General features: G+C 40.1%; 1 protein-coding gene across 1 annotated transcript in view; it reads right to left on the bottom strand.

The window, feature by feature from the left end:
- KHDRBS2 (KH RNA binding domain containing, signal transduction associated 2) overlaps positions 1-21,661 on the bottom strand; it is a 314,809-nt gene that overhangs the window by 246,359 nt on the left and 46,789 nt on the right. The window contains exon 2 of the mRNA XM_058801729.1: positions 7,021-7,148. Within this exon, the coding sequence (XP_058657712.1) occupies positions 7,021-7,148 (128 nt within the window). The remainder of the gene's footprint in view (positions 1-7,020; positions 7,149-21,661) is intronic.

The following is a 21,661-nucleotide window of genomic DNA, read 5'->3' as shown; positions in this document are numbered from 1 at the left end:
TCAGTACACAAATCACTGGCTTAGTTCTGCTCCTGCTGAAGTCAAAGGTACTGTGAAAAATCTCACTCTAACCAACAGCTTGCTTTACAGTTCTCACAAAGCATAGGTCCAATTTAAAAGCTTTAGTAGATATGATTCACTGTGTATTTAGACACAAACTTTAATTTTTACTGTTCATTATCTTTTTTTCCTTAAGAAGCAACATAGATTAAGTGGAAGTGAGGTAAATTCTATTTATCATAAATCATCAACAGACTTTCTTGCTGAACTCCCCTCAGATTCCAAAACAGATTCCTTTGAAAATACTGAATTTGTACTAATGATACTGAATACAAAATTTAGCCCTCAAATCATCCACTAATACCAAGACCAGAGAAAGAAACAATGCTGCTGTAATTACAAAGAAAACCCCATGTATCTTTGGGTGTACACTGAGCACAGGTCCACAATCAATCATACACAATCAGTGTATTATTAACATGAAATCATGCTCCTGATTAAAGCTGTTGGTTTAAGCAGGGTGAATTCCTGCCCACTCTCACACTTATTAAAGTGGTGTTAAAAATTTTATTTTTCTTTCCCCCTCAAACAGGAATAATGAAGAATAACAGAGAGGAATGTAAGAGTTTTGGTGGCCTAGAAAACATGAGTCATGACTAACATTCCCAATGGGGAGTGGCTAGGACTTGTCTGTATTTCATACAGCTGCTACCAGCTACCAACTTTCTCCTGCTCATCTTTTTATTTGTCCCATTTTCTACCTACATTGTGTTTTCTAGACTGTCAGCACCTTGGAGAAAGACCAGTGTACCTATAAAATGCATTGAGTACAAAGGATGTTTCCATCTTAGTTTTGGCCTTTGAGTGCTCTGCAATACGAAATGGTAAATTCCAACTACTCTAAAAGTCTACCTTGAAATATGGAAGGCAATACCACTCTAACAGCACTGAGTAACTCCCAGTAAATCACTAAGCAGCAATTTTGTGTCCCTGCCTGTAATTTCAAGAATGAGTTTAGGAAGAAAACAATAAAGGATGAAGGCTGGACTATGTATTTTCATGTATAAATAAAGGGAAGTTATCTCATGAGAAATCTTTCACCGTCATGCAATCAAAGGTAGGGAAAGAAGCCCTAACATTGGAATATTTTTTTGTACTACTTGTTTTTAACTATGTTAATGCTGTTTTAATTACATTGCTGAAGATTTATACAGCCATGGATAGTTAAATGAAACAGAAAGGCAAATCTCTAAATTCTATCTGGAATACTCTTTATTCTCTGCAGTCAGGAACAATTTTATGAAACACTTTTTAAAGAGGTCTGTACAGAGCAGCATTTCTCAGCACGGTAAAGAAGGCAGTTAATGCTGTCAGAGCTGATTTCAACAGCAGTGTTATAAAAACAAATAAAACATTAACAAAAATGGGGACAGAAATTATTTTTATATAATAAGAGGTATTTCCTGCAACCATTCAAGAGCTCCACAAGATTGGCATTGGCCCTAGAACCATTAAACTCAGGGTTCATTTCCTGAACTTACCTGGAAAAGGTAAGTAGAGAGATGGATGAAAAAACAAATTGCGTGATATTTCTTCATGTATTTTACTGAAAGTACAATTAAAGTATTTGTCTAGATTTTCCATGTATGTGTTGTCATTAAGTGTAACAGAAGACTTGTATCTATTTTGGGTCTTGAGTACAATCAGAAATACTGAAAAACTGCAGTGTATAGCAGAATTGCACCACTTGCAGGAAAATTTCAGAGAAGTAGAATGAGTTTTGAGGTTTGAGAAGTTTTGCCTCTTCTCTCAGCTTAAGTACAGGAAGATAACTACTTTTCCAGCTTTCCTCTCTTCAAGTGTTCACATATTTCATTTCACTTTTCAGAATTAGTTGGACAGTTCATACAGAAGTGATTTAAAGAAAATATCTTGGTTATAGCAATTTATTTAAAGCAAAAAAATCAACAATACTGAAAAAAATTAATTCGAATTTTGACATATTTCTGTTGATCTATCTAAAATACAATTAATTATCAAATTAATTAATAGGGAATTTGGTAAGAAGCAGAAATGAGATATTAGAAAACTTAAAAGACCCCTCTTCTAATATCTGAGTGCTTAATAGGGCCTGGTATTTCATCACTGAATAGAATTTATTTCAGTATCTTTTCATTAGATTTTTATGAATCTTAAGTACACTTTATATAAATTTTCTGGAATAATTTTCTGTATATCAGTGACTCCAGAAATTGGCATTTAATGGAAAAATCAAATACTAATAAATGCCAGATCAAACACAGCACCTAAAGAAGTTGTTGCCCCTATTATTCCTGATGTTGTGTAGATCAGAGATTTTGAGTGACAGTTACACTTTAATTTGAAAATTTAATTGGCCTCAACTAAAAAGGAAATTTGAAACTTCCCCACACATTTATAAAGTAAAAGGCATTATTTTGTTACAAAGACGCATGTTCAGTTATTTCATTGAGATCAGGTAGGGATAGAAATCTTTCAATCTTTCTTTATTTATACAACTATTTGCAGGATCAATCTCAGTACAACATACTTCATCTAAATTAATAATTTTCTGCCTTCCAAGGTTCAGGCTTCTCTTTAAAGAACTTAGTTGAAATACTGAACCAGTGGAATCTTTAGATTTATTTTGGCATCAGTCTAAATTCCAGAATCTTGCCAAGTATAAAGGCTTTTCTTGTCTTACATAGGAGGAAAAAACACTGGCAAGGCAAGTAAAAATCTCCATTCTGTAGTTAGATACTTTGATCTTATTCCTTTTAATAAAAATGCTGGAGTTTTTATAATCTCTTGAAACATCTACAGGATTAGGGACAGATCAAATGTTCCTCCTGCCTTATGCAACAACAAGGTACTTATTTCATTAAAACAATATAAATCACAGCGAGAAGTCATGGCTACTCATTCAGCTCACTAACAGCCCAGGTCCCACTTCCCTTAGCAATTTTCTATATTCTTGTCATTCCATTTAATGGACATATTAATGTATCTTATTCTTCATATCTTACTTAAAAGTGAACAAAACACACAAATCACCTGCAGATGATTAATATTACAGCAGTTGCTTTGAAAGCACAACAGCAACTATTAGGTTTGAGAAAAACAACACATGAAAGAATGAGAATGCTAAATAAAAATCATGTTACTTGTCTGAGTTAGATGTTAAAGACAGAATAAAAAAAGAAAAGTTCACCCTTCACAATGAATTCTTTAGCACTGCTGCGTTTGTCTAATTTATTTGCTTGAAGTCAGGAGTTGATAAAGCATAAAACAATATAAACTAACAATATCTGGCATTGAGTCTTTAAAATAGAAACAGATGCTGTGCTGGTTTTGGCTGGGGTAGAGATCACTTTCTTCAAAGTCTGGATCTGTGTTTGGATTTGTGCTGAAAATAATGTTCATATAATACAGAAGTTTTTGATATTGCTGAGCAGCATTTACAGTGTCAAGGCTTTTCTGCTCCTCATCCAACATGACCTGTAAGAAGGCTGGGGGTTCTCAAGAAGCTGGGAAGACACACAGCTGACCCCAAATACCAATGGGATATCCCAAACCATGCAGTGTCATGCTCAGCATATAAAGGTGGGAGAAGGAGGAGACATTTTGAGTGACAGCATTTGTTCCCCCAAGTCACCATTAGCTATGATGCTCCCTGGAGTCCTGCTGAACACCTGCCTATCCATGGGAAGCAGTGAAGACATTCCTGATTTTGCTTCTCTCCATGCACAGCTTTTGCTTTAGCTATTAAAGTCTCTTGTCTCAGCCCACTGTCACTATTCCATCTCTCTCCCATCCCATGGTGCAGGAGTGAGTGAGTATTGCAGGGGGCTTGGTTGCTGGCTGAGGTCAAACCAAGACAGATGCACTGCAGTATTTAAGACTTTTATACACATACTGTTTACTTTTAACTCGTCAGCTACTTCATATATCTGCACTCATAGAAAGCAAAAGAAATTAACAAACTGAGCTGTTCCTAAATGGCTGAAACCATTTAGGAGGGATAAGAAGGCAGGGATAATGAGGGCAGAATTTCACGTAAGTCAGCAATATTTTAATTTACAATGTGTACTAGACAAGTTTGCAAACAAGAACTTCCTATTTTATGTGCTACATGAAGCTGAGGCTTTAACCAAGCTCTCAAATTCTTAAACCGTGCAAAGGAACAAATTTGCAAAGCCCAGTTTAGATGCTGCTTAAACAAGTTATCACAGAAAAAGGTATGAATTATAGTAAACAGCAAAAGCCAAACTGCAAGGAAGTACATGGCAAAAATCTGTATTGCCATGCAAATGACAGTGTTTCCCACCAAGTGTCTAAACCATCACTTTTGTTTTTCAGCAACAAGATAATTTCACATTTTTGTGGGATTTTAAATCCCACTCTTTCCCCATATCTGATGTATCAGAAATAAATTCACACTGATCTGTGCTGAAGCCTTTTTAAACAAACCCTGAAGTATTTTCATGCAAGTATTAGTTGGAATTCACACATCATGAAAGTTTAAAAAAAAAAGGCATTATGGGACAGAAAGATGGATCAACAAAGACATTGTATCACTGTTTCAAGAGAAATTTTGACTGGATTAAAAATATCTGCTGCATAGTGGAGTGTGTGTAAATGAGATGCTGTTTTTACCAGGGCTGCTGGTATTTAAGATAATTAATCTCAGAAAAGATCAATTCTGAACTAACAACTAACACCCCGTCTCTATTTTAAATCCCTGTTTCAGAACAGAGGAAAGAGGCCTGTGTCTTTACCAGCTGGTAACATAAGAAAGCTGTTGCTAATCACTGCCTTTCATATTCTTTTCCTGTTGTCTGCACCAGACTGTGGACACTTGAGTAGAGACAATTTCATAAGGAATATTCTGCAACTTCAAGAACAATTTAGCCACTAGAAGCCTTTTGTGTTAACTTTTGCTCAAACCTTAAAATGCTGCTGCTGGCTCTACAGCTGTCACTGAAGCTTAGCCTACAGACCATATAAAATTTTTAGGCCAAAGGTTCCCTTGGAGCAATTTGTGTTTTTACATGAAGTTAAAAGTAAGTGCAAATGTTTTCCAAGAGCTCATTCCTAAACACAGAGCCTGTAAACTGTTGTTTTACATGGTTTTTAACTGGGCAGAATTTTTTTTCAACAATTTTATACACTTGGACACTTTCTGCATATTTACAGAATCCTCCTTACCTAGTACTGCCCAAAAAAGCTTATCAGCAAACAGTGAATAAATGATTTATAATAATGATCTTTCAAATAGAAATTACTCCTAAGTGACATAATATTGTAATTGTCTTGGCTGTTTATAAATACAAGTCTGATCAACTGCTATTATTAACATATTCTACCAAATATATAAAACTAATCCTCCTAAATATTTTCTACTATTTTTTTCATTATTTATAAAGCAAGCTGAAGCAACTGCTGTGTGCTGATTTGCCTAATGTATACAATTATCCAGAAAAGACAAGACACTAGATCACAGCAATCAGCTGTTTGATACTAAGTGTAAATGCAGTCCTTGAAAGACAGTTCTTAGAGACAGTATCAGGAAACCTGCAGTTCTGGGAATAATTCCATGCCAAGCACAGAATATTGCTAGCAAATCAACTACAGAAACCCTGCAAGATATTATTCTGCATTACTGAATGAGTATTTCATTTCCGTCACACTGATTTCTTTTGCTCCACCACTAAAAAGCTGTAAAAAATGCCTTATATCTTTTACTATTCATTAATATGGCACGTTCATTAAAGTAAATGAAGCTAATTTAACCACATTCAGGTGCTATATTGAATAGATGATAGTGTTTTGTCTTTTAAATAGTTTGTCTTTTATTCTACTACCTTCATTAAACAGTATTCTGAATAATTATCACACTGCTGTTACAAAGTTACAGCACTATTACATCCTGAATGAGAACTTCAGGTCACCTACAGCATTTACACAAAATACCACAAATCAAGGCAAAGCACCTCAGGCTATGCAGTAAGAAAGTAATTCCTTATAGCACTGTATGTGTTCCTAAGGTCTTTAACATTTGGATTATTACATTATCTCAGTTTTATATTCACTACTCAGGAGGTAAGTGTCAACTGGAATCATTGAATCTCAATTTTTTTTACACTTTTCATTTTGTTTGATGAGCTTTTTACCAATTGTAATTTATTGCTCTGATGAAAGCATACAGCAAAAAGCTCAAAGTGTAATCAAGGCTAATGGTGAACCATGTACCATGTGATAATAAATCAGCAAGGAAAAAATACACTGGAGACAGAGATGTTTATAATTTCTGTATGAATACTATTGGAATAACTGTTTATGTAAAATAAAAACTATATAAGAAAACCAAACAAACACCTAAGTTCTAAAAACCCAATAATCTCTTATAAAATATAAAACCAAAAACTTCCCATGAGCAGCTAAATTTTGCAAGAAATAAAATCCTTTTTCTGCATTAAAGTATGTAGCAATGAGAACTAATAAGAAAGTCTTAGATGCTAAAACATTTGATTTTTATCAACAGCAAGGAACATTGTCAGGAACAGCCTGCAGTAATCCTGACACTTGATCTTTTGAAACTTAATACACCACAGAAAATCCCCCACCTCTTCTATGAGGAAACTTTTTGGAGTTACTGGAACCTTTTTTTCTTGAGCAACTGGTATTTTATTTTATAAAAGGATGATATATGTAAAAAAAAAAAAAAAACAAACCTGAGAAAAAACTCAGCAGTTTGCATAAGATCAAAACCTACATGAATTTGAAAAAAAATCTCATTCACTTTAATTGCTTTTCTGAAAGGCCCCAAGACAGAAGCTAAAACATGTAAGAGCTAACATGTAACAGGTACATTTATATAGGACCTTTTTTTTTGACTACCACAAAGGCTGCATATTATGACTCAATAAAAATGGTTGTGTGCAACTTTTTCATAATTTTATTAATAAATATTAAACAAGTGTTAGACTAGATTTACAGTACCTTTGGATATTGCTTGACAGGGATCAGAACTCTCTCTGACAGCTTTATGTTTTTGTTGCTGATAACATCAAGATATTTCTTTTCTTCATCTTCCTTCTTGCCTTCTGAACCCTGAAATTTTTCCATTTCTGAAAAATATCACGAAACAGAACAATCAGTGACATGGTGGTGTCATCCTTAGGAAGTTTAAGCTTACACATTCCTACCCAGACTGTGCACTGAACACCTGTGCTGCTGCACTCAGGTGACAGGCACTGCTGTCCTCAAGGGAACCTGGACTCTCAGCAGCGCTGGGCGGCAGAGGTGACAGCCCACAGGTCACACTGCACAACTAACTCTTCCCCAGCTGAAAGGGAAGCCAAATGATCTCAGCAGGAGCACGAACAGATGAGGCTTACAATTCCAGCTGTCAGTCTTTTACAGAGAATAACATCATCCCAGCTCGATGCTTTTTGTAAATGTGACCTGCCTGAACTAAGCTGGATTCTAACTGCAATAGCTAACTTTCAGTGCAAATACTGGAAAACTGAAGAAACTTCTTGTTGTTACTGAGTTTCCATTCAAATACTTCTGAATTAGTTAAAGGTTATACAAAAGAAGATAAGAAATAGTTAACTCTTGCTCAAAAAAATTCTTCAACTAAGAAATGCAATAAAGACCATTACACACACACACACACACACACACACACACACACACACACACACATATATATATATAAAATTTTACTATTAAAAAAACCCAAAAAATATATTCAGGTAGAATAATTCTGAATTCTTTATTCCCTAAAGCTCTATAACAAATGGATAATAACAAATAATTGAATTCATCATCCTGCAAAGAGCATCATATATAGCACCTGAGAGCTTCCGGACAGCGCAGGTACTATTGAAAATCTGCTTTTGCAGCAGTGACATTGCTGACAGCACAGAAAATGGCAATGCTTATAATGAGCTAATTATAACGGAATTACAGCTGAAAAGGGACAGCTGTGGGTCCCAGAAACATGCTGCTTCAAGGATGGGAAAGTAAGAGTGGAAAGCAAGAACACAGCCACAGCATGCTATAACATTCACATACAAGTTTCTGTGACTTCCAACAAGCATAAAGATAAAATGTGTTGAAAAGAACAGCCCCTGTCATGATTTGTTAATAAATGTTTATGCTGCTTTTATGAGATCAAATAATTTATTTAAAGCCTGCACCAGCAGTCAGTTCTCTAATGTTACAGTCATAAGCTTTTTTAAAACCTCCCAGAGAACACACCTAAAAGACTTCAGATGGGATATATATTCAATAATTTAGGATTAAATTCAATTACAATCACTAAAAGCATCAGAAGAACATTTCATTGTAAAATACTTGAACACATAAAAAAATGTGGTATGTTGCATTCAGTGGAAGATTAATCTGGAAAGCAGCAAGCATCAGTTAAGTAAGTAAAATACTCATTTTGGGCAAGTTTAATAGAAAAAAAGGTCTTTGAAAATAGATCCAATGCAATTACACAAAGGGGTGTGCTATGGGGGTACAGAGGGGAGAGACAAAGGCACATAAAGAGGGAAAGGTGTTACAAGTACAGTAAGTACTAAATGAAATAAAGGAAATTTCCCAAATGTATTGTGAACACAGCACTAAGATAATTCTAAAAGGCAGGTAGGGAAAATCAATCTGCATGTACACATATATTTCATTAGAACTACAGAAGTTTAAGTTGGAGAAGACCTTTAAGGTGATCAAGTTCAGCTGTTAATCAAGCTCTGCCAAGCCCACCACTAAACCACATCCCTAAGTGCCACATCTACACGTCTTTTAAGTACTTCCAGGGACAGTCATTTGACCACTCCCCAGGGTAATCTGTTCCAACGCTTAGTAACTGTTTTTGTGAAGACATGTTTCCTGCTGTCCATCCTGAACTTCCCCTGATACAAGCCTGAGGCTGTGTCTTCTCATCCTGCCACTATTTGCCTGGGAGAACAAACCAACCCCCACCTGACTACAACCTCCTTTCAGGTACTTGAAGACAGCAACGAAGTCCCCCCTGAACCTCCTTTTCTCCAGACTAAACAACCACAATTCCCGCAGCTGCTCCTCATCAGATCTGTGCACCAGACCCCTCCCCAGCTCTGCTGCCCTTCTCTGGATTCACTCCAGACCCCCAAAGTCTTTGTGACTGGCCCAGAACGGGACACAGCACCCAAGGTGTGGCCTCAGCAGTGCTGAGTACAGAGGAACAATCACTGCCCTGCTCCTGCTGGCCACACTATTTCTGATACAGGCAAGGATGACATTCGCTTTATAAACAACTAAACTCTTTCTCCCGGAAAGCTGAAGATACTTAAAAGTCTGTATGGTCAGTTGGGATGGGTACTAAAGGTTAGGACAAAATGCTCCACTTTGAATCATATATCAGGCCTTGCAACCAGCCCCATCCTTATGCTTTGTTTTTGACTGACAGTACATGGAAGTTCTGAAATGAAAGTGGTGTCTTTGCTGAAGCTAATGCAACACTAATTCAGCTGGGCTTATCAGACTTACGTGAACAAGAGTTTGTTGATCTACCAAAACTGAGACAAGCTGTGGCACTTTAATTGGTTTCACTCCATGACAAGGGCTGAGCTCTAAACCCAGAAGAGCCAGTTCCAGCTCATTATGGGAGGCACAGGAAACAGCAGTGGGGAGTTGAGTTTCCTCCAGGGAATGAAAGACAACAGAGAGCCCATTTCAGGGGAGCTCCCGCAGCACTTAAGGTGAAATAAAGAATCAAATGAGTAGGGATCATGATGAAGGCCAGGCTGTGGGCCCAGAATTACAGCAGAAGGCAGCAGGGACAGTGGGGACATCAGACTTCTACCAGGAAGCAGTGCCAATTAGCCCATAGCCACAGCCAGACAGCTTCTGAGTATCATCTCCAAGGTGGGAGAGTCCATAAGCATCCTGACAGTGCTTGGTCACCCTCACAGTAAAAAAAGTTCCTCAATATTCAGAGAGAAGTTCTGTATTCTGGGCACCCCTGAAAAGAGCCTGGTTCTGTCTTCTTTGTACCTTCCTTTCAGTTATTGGTATACATTGGAAAACATCCCCTATGGAGTCTTTTCCAGATTGAACAGCCTGGAGGCAACATTCCTAGCCCTGCCTTTGTAGAAGAGATGCTCTAGACCTTTCAACATCCTTGTGAGCCCTTACTTGACACTCTCCGGTATGTCCACCTCTACTTATGTCCATCTCTACTGGAGAGCTGCACACTGGACAGACTGCTCCAGTGGAGTATCACCTCTTTTGACCTGCAAAATTGACTGAGGAGTAAAAAATGCCTTGAGCTGGTTTATTTCTAAAACAAAACATAGGGCTGAGTATGATCAGTGTAACCTGTGAATTTATATGAAAAATATGGCATTAGGATTTTGCTTGATAGTGGAGCAGCTGTGTAAGATTTATCTTAGAAGTTTTCATTCCTTAGGGCTGGAGTTTCTGTCTTCTGGGTGTGGTCCCTGAAAGCCCCACGATGTCACCAGGGAGTCATTGTGACACGTATGACAACCAGCCTTTTGGATGCTTGGAGAAGCTCTGAAAGGCCACAGTGTCTGGCCTCCTCCACTGGGGACAGACATCTGAAGGTGGGGGGAAAAAGGATCCCCATCCCATTGTGTGCTTTCTGAGGGCACAGAGAAGATTTGCTGGACAAGCACACTGACAGGTGTGGTGCTGGTCCCAATCTGCCATGCACTCAGGCTCTGTCTGCAGCTGCTGAGAGGCCACGAATTCCTTTCCCAGGCTCCCAGCTCCTGCCTGCACATATCAGAGAGGTCAGTTACCATCTTACCTCAAAAGCTAGAACATGCCAAGACACTCAAGTGTCACTCATCTGCCCCAGGATGGTCCCTGGGGTGGCAGCCCAAGTGCTGCCTGAGGCAGAGTGGGCAGTTCTTTAAAGCTCGACTTCAGTAGCTTTGCTGCTGGCTGCAGATTGTGTCCCCAGCACCAGGGAACACATCACCTTATCTCTTTGGTTTGCAGGGCAAAATGGCCTCAGAGGAAGACTTGGCAGAAAGTGGCACCCCTTCCCTTGATGCCAGCACCAGCCAGATATCCCGGGCTGCCCGTCCAGGTGCTTCAGAGAACCTAAGTTGCCCGATCTGCCGGGCCAGCATTAATGACCAACCTTCCATGAGCTGGCGTTGGCACCCTTTCTGTTTTTACTGCATGGTGGAGTGGTTCCACAGAAGAGCGGAGGGCCTGAATTGCCAGTCACCTTTCCCACATACTTTCCACATGGTGGGAGACAGTAACTCTGAGGTGCACTCTGTAGAGGAGTCCATCAGCTCTGCCAGCCATACTCAAGGAGAGCGAGCTGGGTTGTGCTCTGTGGAAAGAGGTCAGCATAATTCTCCAGGACGCCAGCACCGCAACTCTTACAGCAGAAGCTGTGGTGGCAGCCGTGGATGCAGCCGTGGAGGCAGCCATGGAGGTAGCCTTGGTGGTAGCCGTGGTGGCAGCCGTGGAGGCAGCCTTGGTGGCAGTCGTGGAGGCAGCCGTGGATGCAGCCGTGGATGCAGCCGTGGAGGCAGCCATGGAGGTAGCCTTGGTGGCAGCCGTGGTGGCAGTCGTGGAGGCAGCCGTGGATGCAGTCGTGGAGGCAGCCTTGGTGGCAGTCGTGGATGCAGCCGTGGAGGCAGCCGCGGTGGCAGCCTTGGGGGCAGCCTTGGGGGCAGCCTTGGGGGCAGCCGTGGTGGCAGCCACAGAGGCAGCTGTGGAGGCAGTCGTGGGGGCAGCAGTGGCAGGGCCCAAGAGAAGAGCCGAAGCAGGTATCCAAGAAGGCATCGTGATGACCACACCAGGGTCCAGCAGGCCCAGGGCTACAACCACTCAAGGAGCAGGAGACGGCAGCAGAGCAGGGCTCGAAGCACTGGTCGTGACAAGGGCCGAAGGACCAAACAGCGCGTCCGTGCCCTCTCAGGGAGGCGTAAGCGCCGTCAGCAGGAATTCCAGGTTTCTTTCATAGAACCAAGCGCGATACGGAGCCGATCCCGGCAGAGGTTGCGCAGCTCTTCCAGCCAAGCATTGAGGGAATATCTAAGGGAGATGGAACGTGATGAGGGACGAGCTCTAAGGGACGACTGGTTCATCCGTGCCTCTTCTGGGAGGAGCAGGCGCCAACAGCCAGGGCGCCTGCATTCCTACAGAGAAACGCAGGTGGCAAGGAGCCGAACCCAAGGGAGGTTCCGCAGCCCACTGCTCCTGAAGGAGAACCCAAGGAGGATGGAATGCTCTGAGAGACAGATTGAACCGGATATCCATGTCTCCCCAAGGAGGAGTGAGCGCCTTCAGCAAGCACAGCAAGTTTCTCTCATCGAACCACAGGTGACAAGGAGCCAATCCCGGAGGAGGTCCCGCAGCACACAGCACCAAACAGTGCAGGAAAATCTAAGGAGGATGGAACGTGACATTCTAACCTCCATGAGGTGGAGTGAGGGCCATCAGCGGAGAGGCCAGGCTGATTTCACTGACTCACAGATGGCAAAGAAGTGATCCCCATGGAGGTCCTGCAGCCATGCTGGGCACGGTAGGACACACTGCCAATAAGGGAACTACTGTATGCCCTCTTACCAGTGTCAGGAATTATACTACTTCAGACAAAAACAGCCCCTACTAACAATTGCAAAAATAAAGTCAAATCAAATGCTCAAGCCTGGGGCTAAGGATCTATTCTCCATCAAAAAATGCATCTGAAAATCTAAAGACACCCTTACAAAGCTTTTTCAGGTTAGGAAGATAACAGGTACAACACTTCACTGCTGCTTTTGTCATTCTGTTCTATGGTACCCACTTGTGTATAAAATGGGGTACTGAACATTTTGTATGGGGGTACCTTTCTATCTATACTTGGTTTCCACAGTGTGACCAACTTTGTCTTGATTTTGCCAAAGACATCAACAACTTATTAAGAAATCTCTTGTCCTTCCACATCTGTTTTCTTACACTTTATCCCAAACATCCTCCAGAGTAACTTCTCCTGTTACCACTCTTCTCACAATGAAGCAGTGAACAGTGAAGTCAATTTACAATTACTCTATCTCAAAGGCACTGCCTATAATACCAATCCAAATCTAATGTCTGGGAGAAAGCTTCTGGCAAGGTTTTCCTTCTTCTTCTTCTTCTTCTTCTTCTTTAAAGACTTTAACAATAAACCCCAAAGTCTTCATGGAGAAATTTGCCCCTATGCTATGCCCTGTACAAAGCCTCAGGTTTAATACCCAGTGTGGCACTACAGGCTACAGGCTCTTCAGACCTTGGCCAAAGACTACCAAAGTCATCAAAAAACAGTGTTGTGTCAAACACTGTTACTTTCAAGTAAGACTGGAGCAAAAAGAGGAGTCTTCTAAAAAGACAGAGGCAATACACTAATTACTGGAGCAAGACAAACTGTATTCAATTTTTGTACTGAACTACAGTCAGCCACTACTGTGTACACTCCTCATGTCACTCCAAGACTAGTACCACCACAGAAAAGAAGCATTAAGACAATCTCATGAAGGAATCCAGGTCAGGACCAAGCTTCCAACTTGCTCACAGCACTACAAGCAGCTAGTTGCTTTTGCTTTAGCTGAAAATTTTTACTTGCCAACTGCAAAAACAATGGTTACCTGCAACACATGCTACAAAAACAGAACCAATGCCTTTAGTGAGATGTTGCATTCATTGCACTCCTCATGTCTGTGTTTGGTTTGTTAGTTTTCTGTGCAGTCACTGATAAATCCCCCAAAGGAAAAGAGGTGGCTGCCACATGCACAATTGACTTGTGTGAGACTAATCTGGCTCTTCATGAGCATACGGAATCATTCAAACCTTCCCCTGTCATGAAATCTGGAGGGGCTTTCTTAGCTTGAGTGTGTTTTGAGTCACAGAACCACAGAACCACGGAGGCAGGAAAGGACCTGCAGAGAGTGCAACCTGCCCTGCTCAAGCAGAGTCACCAAGAGATGGTGGCCGCAGGACTACAACTACACAGCTTTTGAGTACATTTCTGCACATGTCAAAAAGGTCTGTCGCCATCCTGCCCTGAGAGCTGGAACATGCCAACACACTCCAGGGTCACTCATCTGCACCAGGATGGTCCCTGGCACTAGGGGTAGCCCAAGTGCTGTCCTGACACAGAGCAGGCAGTTCTTTAATGCTTTTCTGCTGGCTGCACACTGTGTTCTTAGCGCAGGGGAATGTGTGCTGCTGCTTACAGAAAGCTATAGGCAGTATAGGATCTTGTGACCGGCTATATTAGGTCTGCATGGCCTGGTTTTGGAAGTAGAGGGAGCTACAGGGGTGGCTCCTGTGAGAAACTGCCAGAAGCTTCCTCAGTGCTTGGCAGAGCCAATTCCTGGTGGCTCCAAAGATGGACATGCTGCTGGCCAAGGTTGGGACAACTATAAATGGTGGTAACGTCTCTGTAATAACATGTTTAAGAAGAAACAAAACAAAAATGGTGGGGCAGTTGTAATCACAGCCAGAGAAGAGCCGAGTGAGAAAATGTGAGAAAAAAAACTTTGCAGACATGAAGGTCAGTGAAGAAGGAGGAGCAGGAGATGCTCCAGGCACCAGAGCCAAGATTCCTCTGCAGCCTGTGGTGAAGGTCATGGTGAAGCAGGCTGTCCCCCTGCAGCCTATGATGATCCATCGGGATGCAGAGATCCACCCACAGCACATGGAGGAGTCCCACACCAGTGCAGGTGGATACTTGAGAGGAAGCTGTGACTACACGGAAGACCTGAGGTGAGAGGGACCCATGCTAGAGCAGGCCATCCTTGAAGGACTGCACCTCATGGAAAAGTGAGGTTTGAGGGCAACTGTTGCCTGTGGGATGGACTCACATTGCAGCAGTTCACAGGGAGCGGCTTCTTGTGAGATGAACACATGCTGGAGAAGTTCAGGGAAAACTGTCTCCCATGGGAGGGATCCATGGTGCAGCAGGGGAAGGATTCCTGTCCCTGAGCAGCAGGAAAAGCTATGCATGATGAACTGACCATAACTCCCATTCCCTGTCTCCTTGTGCCACTGGGGTAGGAGGCACAGCTGGGAAGGAGGGGGACAGGGTTGGGGGGAAGGTGGTTTTAGGGTTTTATTTTACTTCTTATTATCCTGCTGTGATTTTGTTAGCAATAGACTCACTTTATATCTCTTAAGTTGAGCCTGTTTTGCCTTTGACAGCAATTGATGGGTGTTTTTTCCCAGTCCTTATCTCTACCCATGAATCCTTCATTAAATTTTCTCTCCTCTGTCCAGATGCAGAGGGGAGTGAGCAAGTGGCTTTCCTGAGCACCTGGCATCCAGTCAGTGTCAACCAACTACACCAGTGGAAATAAAATGTCCATAATCAACAGCATTCCTCCACAGACCACAAGGATCTCAGTGGTACTTTTTCTGCACCACTGATCTTAGGTAAAAAGCAAAAATAAAGCATTTCAAGAAGACACTTCATATATTTTCCACTCATTTTTGCTCTGAGCTAACCAAATTAAACCAGGGAGACATAGAGCTATTCAACTCCTCCAGTAACAATCCTCAAACATGCCTCATTTTTACCTTTCACCATTAACACAGTAATCTTGCACTTGCTTCTGTGTAACACACGTCTGTCATTCCTCTTCACTGGGAGAAAACATGCATATTTCAGTCATGCAAAAAGAGGCCCCGACTAGAGAAGTATCAGAGACAAAACCCCATTTCTAGCTAGATCTTTTTAGAGATATTATTCCTGATGAAAATTTATCTTGATCTATCTGCAGACTTTGAATGTAAAATTCTGGAAATATTGTCAGCCCATTTATGTGTATTTTTTTTGAGGGGAGTATCTTCTTTTTCCTTCATGGATTTATAAAATGGACAGCTAAGTTAGTACCTCTTTTTCAGTATTCTCTGCTTTACTCTTACAGTGCCAATAAAATTATGTTAATTACATTTCTATTCAAAGTCCTTGACACCTATTACAAAACTTCTCTAATGAATATATTTTTCTATTAAAATTAGGCACCCCAGAGTAAAAACATCCTTTTTCTACACTTAAGAGTCATGTCAAAACTCTTAAAAAAATAATTTTCTTCTTGTCAGTCTGTCCAGCCCACCAAAAAATTAAATCTACACAATTCTTTCTGCTGTCAACATTTTCCTCCCACTTAAAGGAATTTTGCAGCCTATCTTACTCTTCTTGCCTTTGCATTTGCAGTACTGGCACTGATTCAATCAAGAATCATAGGCTGCTGTTAACAAGGTCAAGCCCTCTGAAACAGTCATATGTTTCTATTAATGGGAATGATTTCTGGAATGGGGGTATCACCAACTTCTTGCATGCATGTACTATTATGTATATCAAGCTTATCTAGTACTCAAAGTACAATTTTTCTGCAGGTTAATGAAAGAATGTTTGAATTGTAACAGGAAGAATGAGACAATGCCAGTGCAAAATAACAATCACCAAATCATTGACCAGTAGCTCTAATTTAGAGAGAGCATTTTTAATTTAAGGTTCATTAAAAGGTTAATATTAAAACATAGTGGGAACTGTGAATACCTAGAACAGTGTTAACAAAAAATCCTGGCATATTCTTAGAAACAGAAAATACTGGCAACATACATGAAGGCTCATTTTCTGTCCAAGGCATTACATTTTAATTGAAAGCAGGGCTATTGAATTTTGACACAGGGAAAAAAAAGGCAGATGGCTCAGTAGTTGAACAAATTAAAATGAAGTTAATTCATGAGAAGTGAACATCCTAAGAGGTTTCCAGTAATAAAAATGACATCCAAACCCCTAAGAATTGGTAACTTAAAAGTAAAAAATATTAAGTGCACCAAGAGTGGTTGGGAGGGGTTATAAGGACAGTACAATCAGCCATGAGCACTGGCTCACTATATTCACCCAGAAACAAAGGCATGTATTGTATTAACAACATTCCTTTACTTTACGTACACATACCCATTAGGTCACACAGCTAGTTGGGGTGATTCGGGGAGGATAAGGGAATAATTCTTCTTACATCTGACACAAGGGAATACCTCTGCCACTGATGAATTTAATACCTGTTAGATAATTGTGGGCCAGATCTACATGTGTATGTCACCTGTTCTAGACAAATACAAACTGAAGCTTTGTAACTGTATTAACTCCAGCTGATTCACCTCAAGCAAGAAAAGTGGCTAGTAAAATAATGTTCAGAAAGAATTCTGAAGGGCAAGTCATAAAGGAATGACAGAGACATGCAAAATCAGGCACAGTATGAGAAAAAACAGAAATGGGTATTTAGTGTTTCTCAGGAGGGGAAAGCATCTATTTGCGATGTTACAGATTGAAAAAAAAATACTTTTAGGTATAGGGTGTAACTACACAGGGGAACTGCTGAAAGCATCCATATTGATAAACTCAAGTCTTTTACAGATTCTTCCCTCATGATTAGATTCCATCCCATGAGGCACTGAAGGTCTTTTCAATTTGGGCATGACCGAAAATACAGCGTCCATTAAAAGTTTAATTTATTACGCATTTTTTATTGTTGGACTTTATGGCCATTATCATCTATCAGGCTGCCTATTGTATAGAACATAGAGAAATTGCAGAAAAGTGATCCTTTAGTAGGTAAAGTAGTAGTATCCTTCATGAGACTGAATGTATGTGCAACACTGGGCCAGACCTGCCCTCTCCTCTCCAGAAGAGGAAAGACATTGACAAAGTGGAGCAAGGTCAGTGGAGGGCACTCGTGGTGGTCAGAGCTGGAGCACTTGCCCTGTGAGAAGAGCCTGAGAGAACTGGGCCTGTTTATTGGGGTGAGGAGACAGCTCTGAAGCATCTAACAGCACCTCTGCAATGCTGATGCTCCCACAGTCACGCTCTTCACAGGAGTGTGAAACAAGGGTGACAGAAGACAGGGAAAAGGTGAAAATAGAAAGGTTTGGCCTGTGTATAAGGAAAAGTTTTCTCAACACAGTCCAGCAGTGCTGCAGGTTGCCCAGATATACCGTCTCTTTCACTGGAGGATTGCACGATCCACCTGGACAAATCCCTGAGTAACCCAGTCTGAACCCTTGGCTGGGCCTGCTTTGAGCAGGAGGTTGCACTAGAGATCTCCCAAGGCTCCTTCACATGTGAATAAATTTCAGACTTATCTGTGTCTGTCAAATTTCTGGAACTTGTCCAAAAGATTTAAATGTCATTGCAAAAAAGTTAGAAGACAGAAACAGCATGATTGCAACAAGTCCTGTATCCTTAGCAAACTTCTTAAACAAAATGTACAAACATAGGTAGAAAAGTAATTAAAGATCTAAAGAACTTCATATTTCTAATTTAATTTAATTTAATGAAAACCAGAGTATTAACAAGAAAACAAAGGAGGAAAATTCAAGTGTGCAAAAACTTTTATTTCTATCCCTTCTCTATACTGACAACTGATTTTTACTGCCTAGTCACTATTTGGCTCTACTCATCATGTAATCAGCAGCTTGCAAAGCTATGCCACAGGGTGGTTTCCAAATTATACTAGTGGTAGAAAAATAATTATCTAATGTATTCATCTACTGATCTATGCTCAGATCAGTATAGAGTTAAAAAGCTATAAAGATGATACTAGTAGTGTTAAACAACCAGAAAAGTCCTGAAATGAAAATATTAGTTCTTACTAAATTTATGAACATCTCCTCCGATGCACACCCTTGCATGGAGAGTTTTAAGTCTGATTGGCAAGCAGTTCCTAAAGAATAATATAATTCATATAATCCTAGTTCATATAATCCTAGTTCAGTTGCTGAATACACTCCCACTATCATTAATATACTATCCCATGTAATTCTAGATATATAGCAACTGCAATCACAAAAAAAAAAATATTTACAATGAAATTTGCTGCAGGAAATTGATGGAGTCTTTCTCGCCTCAGTAAAAATAACCAACAGCAATCCAAATGTCAGCATCAGCAAGTGCAGTATAAAGATCTGGGATGCATTTTGAATGTGACGACTTACTAAATAAAGTTGCTGATAACATTTAAAGGGTGACAACAATGTCAGCTTCAAGATATAGGTGCTTTCTAACTTTGGGGGGAAAAAAAGGACTATTATGAGTATTTTAGAAGGACTATTAAAGGAACTGAACAATTACAACATTGATTAAATATATTTTTATCAAATTGTTAAAAACAGAGCAAGCTACTGGGTAAGATTTTAAAGACTAAAGTTCTTTCAAAAGTGTCTCTGAAGTCAAAACATACCTTTGGGGAGCTGACCTGTGTTGGAAGTTTGTTTTTGACAACAGCACTGCTTTAGCTATGGTGTGCAGTTCACTAAATAGCTGTTTCCAGTACAGTTCTCCCTTCTTACCTCTTATCTTCAGAGCAGCTTAGACAGTATCATGAATATGTCACCAGTTGGATGAAAGGCAAACCTGAAAGTTGTTGGAATACTTTTTATTTAATCCTGGGTTTCTTTCATCTGAGAAAGAGACTACTCATAAAAAGAGAAATAGAGAGCATGAAGATTTACTCAGACAAGTAAAAAATAAAGCAAAAACCAACAAAAACATCACAAGTGCATTTATTTGTGAACATATCTCTAGGTGTCCTTGAATTTAACACCCTAGAAAACTGTGTTGCTATGACATGTAAGAAAAGAAAAGTAGCTTTTTGCTAAAGATTTTTGTAGCTTCTACTGTGTCAAAGTTTATTCAACAAAACACTTCAGGACACACTGAAGTGTTCTCACCGATTGATTTGAAGAAAAAGCATCAGTGCAGTGCTGTGCTACATATTGTGTGGTGTGGAACAGATACACAGGGGTGAAAGATGAGTTGATCAGTGAAATCGCAGGGAAGCCCACCAGTGACACATGCATTACCTCTCCCTGACTATCTGAAACCTGCTGGAATTCCTGAGTGGGTTGCTCTACCCAGCTGGAGTTACCAGCCAAAAGGAAGTTTTTCTGTCTCTTCACAGTTTCTGGGAATTTTCTTTTACTCTCTTTAGTCCTAGAACTTATTAGTGACAATAATGTCTGCAATTCTGTCCTCAGAACAAGACAGAAATATGAACCAGCCAGCATTTTTTTCCTTTCTGCTCTTATCTAGCCTTTTTCACATTTTTCTCTACTGTGAGGTAGAACAGCTGTGGAATAAGACTGATGTCTAGAAGTTCACATTATTGAAAACTATGAAAAGATGTTATATACGTTAGTTAAGAACCAGTATAAAATTTTGCTTGAAGTTCAGGCTTCCTACTGACCTCTCCTGGTTTTCCAGTCAGCAATACCACTAATGAGCTGCTAATCTCTGCTCAGACAGTTATCAAAGCATTTGAAAGGAGTCTACAAACCATCAAAATAGTAGTTTTAATTCAGGATGTGACTTCAGATCTTAGGCTCAGAAAGTCACGTGTATCTGAAAGATTGACAGGAAAACTGAAGTTCAGAAGAGATGATGATGGAACACCAAGGAAATGCAAGGAATTTGCAGCTGAGAGGTGGGAGAGATTTTAGAGTGTCAGAGTATGACCTCTGCTTCCTAGTGTGCTTCTGTCAGCAAAGAATGGCTCTGAATGCTATACAGGCAGGAAAATACTGAGTGTATTCACATATATAAAACATAAATAATTACATATAAAAACCTCAAACCTAAGTGGTAAAAAAGCACAAAAGGAGGAAACAAAACATTCAAGTACTGGTAAGAACAATTATGTTCACCTGTCTACAGTGACATTCTCTTAAACATCCGCTGTTTCATTGAAGACTTCATTTACAGAAAAGTTTCATCCGTCTGCTTGTTAAGACTATGTAGCCAGCATACATATCTAGCCTAATGTCAAGTTTAATGATGTTCACAGATTTACTGTACGTTACCAGGATTCCCTAGTTTATCCAAAAATTACACCATTTCCTATCACAATGGAAGATGACTCATCTGCTCCAGTTGCAATACATTTTAATTTATCTTACTTGAGACTGAGAGCAACAGTTACAAAGAAGAACTTTTTGACAAATTGATATTTAAATTGAAGGACTAAACTAGTGATATCTGAACAGCAGAAAGGTATTTAAGCCTTCACTCACTGGAAATCCACTGGAAAGCACATCTTTACTTTTAGCCTCCACTTGGAAGTCCTTACAAACAAATCCTTGCCCCAGAGGATCAGTAAGTAGCACACACTAAAAAGATGATCAAACTTCCTGTACCACCTCTTCAGGATAAATTGTCAGCAATATCTAAAAATATATGGTCCAAGAAAACCTGAATTAACACACCTGTAAATGTGCAGTGAGAAAAAAAGAAGCTGAAATAAAGAAAATGTGTAAAATTAAAGATATTTTAATAATCTGAGGAGGTTTTATTGCAGTATCTCCTGTGGATTTTTCTGCATTTGATTTTTCAATGGATTTGACAGGACACACTCATGCTCACACCTCACTCAGGTTTTCCTCACCCCTGCTGCACTTCAGGCCACATCTAAGTACTGGCTGCTCACCCACTGATCTGCAGACATGACAGGGACATGTGAACAAGGTACCATAGCTTGGGCCTGTTCATTTAATAAAACAGCCATAACATAAGGATACAGAAACCAGTCCAGTAACCACATCAGAAGTAGGAACAAGCTACATACTACTTTTTGTTAAGTGA

The sequence above is a fragment of the Ammospiza caudacuta genome, chromosome 3 (assembly GCF_027887145.1).
Source record: "Ammospiza caudacuta isolate bAmmCau1 chromosome 3, bAmmCau1.pri, whole genome shotgun sequence".
Lineage (NCBI taxonomy): Eukaryota > Metazoa > Chordata > Aves > Passeriformes > Passerellidae > Ammospiza > Ammospiza caudacuta.
Note: the sequence above shows the minus strand (reverse complement) of the source record. Positions and strands in the feature narration are given on the sequence as shown.